Here is a 5,414-nt window from a genome sequence, read left to right as displayed (position 1 = left end):
CCCCCTCTAGCGCCATCCAATCTTGGGTGGCAAAGTCAAACTGAAAGACGTGGAGGCGTATGAAGGTGGAATCAGTATATTCAAGGCGCTCTAGAGCCACGACAAGTAGGTGCTCACCAAGCTGCACCATGTGGAAGCGGAGGTCCTGCGGGGTGCGTCGCTGGCCTGCATTATAATTGTGTGTAAATACTATGGTGGCAGGCATGGATATCCTTGTCGTACTTTTTGTACCCTCATAGAGTTGTATATATGTCCATAAGTGGTGATCAAATCAAGGGCTATTCCGCCTAAAGAAAGCGAAACGAGGCCCTGAACTTATTGTACTAGTGTCGTGCTTGTAGTAGAAGCTTTCAAAATTCTCGCTGCCGTTGTCGAACAGGTTGCCGATATACAGCTCTTCTCGCTGTGTCTACGTTCTGAGGTCATAAGTCTCCACTCGCACTGCTCTTGTCGACGCAAGAACCAGAATCAGGCAGGTCTGTACTATGCCTCTATCACCTGCTCTCTTCTCTATGCGCGCCATCCTCCATCCTCGACCAGTCAATGCGGCATTTTGATCTGGTGGAAAGGCATCGTGCAAAAGGCGGGAGAAGGGAGTCAAGGGCTTACTGATCACATCCAACGGCTCCCATACGCTCACAATACACAAGAACTTCATGACAAATTCCCTAATGAGTTTCTAACGTGGAGAAATTATTTTTATAAAGGAAATATATTTCCCATCATGAAATACATGTATTTCTTATGAGAAATTCTTTATTCCCATATAATAATTTGTAATTGTTCCATTTGGGGATTTTTTTCCTTATGATAATAAATATCCAAAGTGGAATTTAACTTTTCTAACATGGTTTTTTTTCCCACTTTCATCAATAAAAAATATCTTCATTTTCACATGTAAAACTTTGAGGGACATTTCTTTCCCACATAGAAATAATAGAATGGAGAATCGGATATATCTTCATTTCCACATGGAAACTTTTGAGAGTTTTTTTCCATGTAGAAATAATGACACTCATGTCAATAATAAATTTTACGTACGATTTTAGATCTAGTGTAGAATAATAACAGAGAGCTAAGCTTTTAGACATGATAGTTTGTGAAAAACAATTCTATACTAAATTTTTTGGTGTTATTAATCATAGAGTTACACTATAAACAAGAAAATAACCTACAAATATCTCTTTCTCTCCCTCTCTCTACTAAAAACACACATCCACGTCCTCATGTGTATGCACATATTCCCTATTGAGTAGAAATCATTGTGTTCAAGGCCAATCGCATAGATCTTATAGGTAGCTTGAGATTGTTTCTATAGTGCTATAGACTACTAGCTCATTTAAGGAGAAATATAATTGGTATCATGGCACTATGGCTTCCATGGTAATGTTGAGTATGGTTTTCAAAGACAATCATGTGGTAATTTTATTTGATAATTGATACTACGTGCTTGATACATGTTTTATTTGATGGATTGCTTTCTTTATGGGTGACTACACTTTTTAAGAGTGACTATAGTTTACACTTCAGAAGGTTGCTATCATTGCTTACCACATGCAAGTAACATAGTAACATTGTGAAATAGATGTTTGGATTATCACTCTCTCATAACACACAAAGATTGCATGTTTAACCTCTTAACACAAGCAAAAAGATTATTTCAGAAGTACATTTTACCTCTTCATTTCTCACTTAATTGATACATATTGTCGATTGCCAAAAAAACAATTTAGAGTGACAACATGACAACTATAAGAGAGCTTCACAACAACTCAAAGCTGACTAGTAATACACAAAAAGACAATTACAAAACACCATAAAAAGCAACTCAATTAAATTTTAAATAGCTTGTCATCAATACAAGCTTTGATCAATAATCCTTAAAAGAGAAATTTGAATTCCTATACAACGAAAGGACGCATGTACATATAATTGAAATCCCTATGTCTTTCAATCTCAACAAAATAATTTGAAAACTTGAAATAAGTCCCATCAATCCATATGTGACGCATCATATCGCCCGTCCATGCTTTTGGATACCTGCAGAACAAATCATACATTAGTAAACTTTTCATAAATCACTTACATAGTATTTCATAAGACTTACTTAATTGGTTCCAGGTATCAGAATAGAGAAGATGAATTTCCAATCGACCCAAAAAGTTTCTTCCTGATGATCATCTTTCCAGTATAGCAATGCTTTCTTATTATTTACATTAACACTTTGCACCAAAGCTTCAATTGTTGTAACTTCAAGTCCCTTAGCAATTACAATGTCGCCCTCCTCTAGCCAAGGAGGAACACATCCTAGCCCCCTTGGAAGCACTAGACGATGACGTCGATCAGATCCACTAACTTCATGCAAGACCTCCATATCAACTCTTGCTTGTTGAATATAAAAGAACTTCCAGCAAATACAGTGGACTAGTAGTATCAATGACACACACTGATTCCTCTTACTTTTGTGTAAGATGAACATTCCAGAAACATCATCTATACCATCAAAGCTTTCCACAATGGCCTCCACTGTGACAAACACAATGAAAAATCCTTCTTGCTCCACAGAAAATATTTTAGATAGCCTCCCATAAAATTTAGAGTCGTGATCTTGAGCTACTACCACATAATCTCCTACATTGTACTTCACTTCATCTACAAAAACCTTGGAATATTCATATCCATAGGAGCATGGGTCTCCACTTGATAGGCTCTTGATCGATTCTTTTTCATTGGCACTTAATAAGAAAGGAATTTTTCTCAATTTTCGTCCAATAACTATTCCATTTCTATTAAGCAAAGCTTTACAAGCACAAGGGTGCCCAAGCCAAATTTCACTACTCCATAGCTCTCGAGCTTGCTTCTCTGAGGTTGCAAGAAAGGCACACAAAGAATGCGAATTATGACACTCAAGGTTTGACAATTCATCAGAGTTCCAACCTTGAGGTGAAAGTAAGCAAGAGTGAAGAGCTTGCAGATATTTGTTTTCACACAATAGCCCGTCCTTTTCGATTTCTAATTGCTTCCATATATTTGTGAACAAGATGCGACTATGGAAATTCATATAGGATATCTCATTGGCTTTATTGTTAGTTGGAATGCTCAAGTAGCCTGATATGCTCCTCTCAAAACAGAAGCACCAAAAGCAATCATGAGAGCCATGGCGTAAGATATCGTCAAGCATCTCTCCGCTACCTATACACAGTAGTAATGCAAGCATCACTTAGTCAATACTATAACAATCAAGCACTTAATAAAATCTCTTTGAGACAATATTCTTGAGAGAGTCTTATGTACCTGCCACATGCTCCAAAGGGGAGCTATTGGGACCCTCGTACTATTCTGACAAGATTCTCCATGATAATAATAGAGAGCGGCATGTTTTGATATCGCTCAATGACCATCCTTTTCTTCTAGAGAAATTGAAAAAGAAATGTGCAATATCAACAAGAAGCATCCCAAGCTGATGTTGTTCATCTGTGATTCCCTGCACTACATTTAGAATGTGAGGCAGACACCACTGTACAAATTTTTGACACTCTTCTGCCTTGAACATTTTAAAGTGCTTTGATGGATTTCTTGGCCATCACCCTGAGTGCAATATAATCTTTGGAATGGAAGTTGTAACCTCCTTAACGACATTGTTGATTTCACGCTTCATTGGTGTGGTAGCAGATGAGATCAACTTTTTGATGTACTTTTGAAATAAGTTCAGAGATAGTACATGCATAGCATCATATACTAAGTCTTTTGACAGGTCGAATGCATATAAGTGATACAATCTCCAGAGAATGGATTGCTCGCACAAACCTGCATCCTTTAGTAGAAGATCGTTTGGCTCCTTTGATTGCTGACCACATGTCTTCTACATGTCGACCTTGAGGAGGATGTCTAGCTTGAAATCTGTTATTATCATACACATATCTTGACCCATTTGCATCTTGCTGAAGTGATGCATGTGCTTTACAACGCCGACAAAAGCTCTTTCCGCCATCTTTGAATTGTCCCAGCTTACATTGATCTGGATGGTCCCTAGTGCACATCATTAGGATTCCTCGCAGCTTTGTTGTTTCATCTGGAAGCCCTTGATGAATACGGCTTTTGTTGTAGGCATAGTTAGCTTCGAAACCATCTAAAATTAAGCTTTCTAGATCCAAAAGCAATGGTTGTAGGAAAGAAGATAGAATGTCTCCATGCTTCTTCTCCAACTCTTTGTTTGATAGCGGAAAAAACAATACTGGAATAGAACCAAGAGTAGATCGTTTTCCTCCATTCAAGACAGTAACCTCAACTACTGCACTATCCTTCATAGTTGTGGATGCTGCCTGAAATCCATCCCAATGCAAAAGAAGAGAAAAATTTCTTGGGTCTCATTTGATAAGATTTCTCTCTACCCGAATATTCTTTTTACACCTGGTACATGCAAACTCGTAGGCTTGTATGTCCTCATTCTAGCTACTGAGAAGCTCTTTACTTGACAAACACTTAGGAAATGCACGATACATCATCTTGCACTTGTCATTTTGACACACAATTGGAGCCTCCCAAAGGGCATCAGGATTCCAAAAGTCTTGGTAAATCCGCATCTTCTCTCCATCCCAAACTTCTTGAATGAACTCAGGAGACTGAGAAGGCACCTTACCCAACCACCGTTCTCGAGCTCTCCACATGCTCAAGAAATCATGACAATATTCTTCACTTTGACAGAGACACCTCAATTGATCTATCAACGATGTGTATAAGAATGGCACCATCTCCTTTCTGCTTCTACTGCACTTTGAACATCTTTCACAACATATAAGGCAATCCCGTTGACAGCGTCTTGATCGGATTCCATCGATGCAAATACACATAGAGGTGTCTCGATCAACATCTTCCTGGCTAGGTGGAAAGACTTGTGGTTCATGGGGATGACTTTTGCTGCCAAGACATAGTTTCCATTCTTGAGGAATGACCATACCTTTGTCTTTATAGAGCTTTAGTATTTCAGAGAAGTTACTAGGTGTATTGAAATCATTAAGACTTCCATTCCAATCACTGCTCTTCTCTATCAATAGCTTAGCAACATATTTCTCCTTACGTTCACAAACAAAGCATAAGCCTTGAAATAAGATACGCATCACATCGTCCTGAAGCTTTATGGAAGCTCGATGGGAATCCATCATAGATTGGATCCTAGTAATGGTATTCCAAATAGCTTCATTGAGAGCATACTCATGATTGTGCTATGTGTTCATTCTGAAAAATACGTTATTCACACGTCACTACCAACCCATGAGAACTTGACTCCATGAATCATTAGAGAAATAGATTGCTAATTCCAATCCATGAGATTGCTATCTTGTTAGCACTTAACATAAGTTTAGCATGTTAAGACTATCATTCATCTCTCTCTCTCTCTCTCTCTCTCAAAGCGA

The 5,414-nt window shown here is 38.3% G+C and overlaps 1 protein-coding gene and 1 pseudogene across 1 annotated transcript; both read right to left on the bottom strand.

Annotated features, from left to right (window-relative positions):
- Positions 1-1,818: 1,818 nt before the first annotated feature.
- LOC147452329 (uncharacterized) lies at positions 1,819-3,250 on the bottom strand (annotated as a pseudogene).
- A 1,198-nt stretch (positions 3,251-4,448) lies between these two features.
- LOC147452328 (uncharacterized) lies at positions 4,449-5,159 on the bottom strand. The gene has a single exon (XM_086518923.1). The coding sequence runs from the start codon at positions 5,157-5,159 to the stop codon at positions 4,449-4,451; it is 711 nt and encodes a 236-aa protein (XP_086375049.1).
- Between the last annotated feature and the right edge of the window lie 255 nt (positions 5,160-5,414).

Source organism: Adiantum capillus-veneris, chromosome 8 (genome assembly GCF_014529385.1).
Source record: "Adiantum capillus-veneris isolate H3 chromosome 8, ASM1452938v2, whole genome shotgun sequence".
Lineage (NCBI taxonomy): Eukaryota > Viridiplantae > Streptophyta > Polypodiopsida > Polypodiales > Pteridaceae > Adiantum > Adiantum capillus-veneris.
The sequence above is the reverse complement of the archived record's forward strand: the minus strand, read 5'-3'. Positions and strand labels throughout refer to the sequence as shown.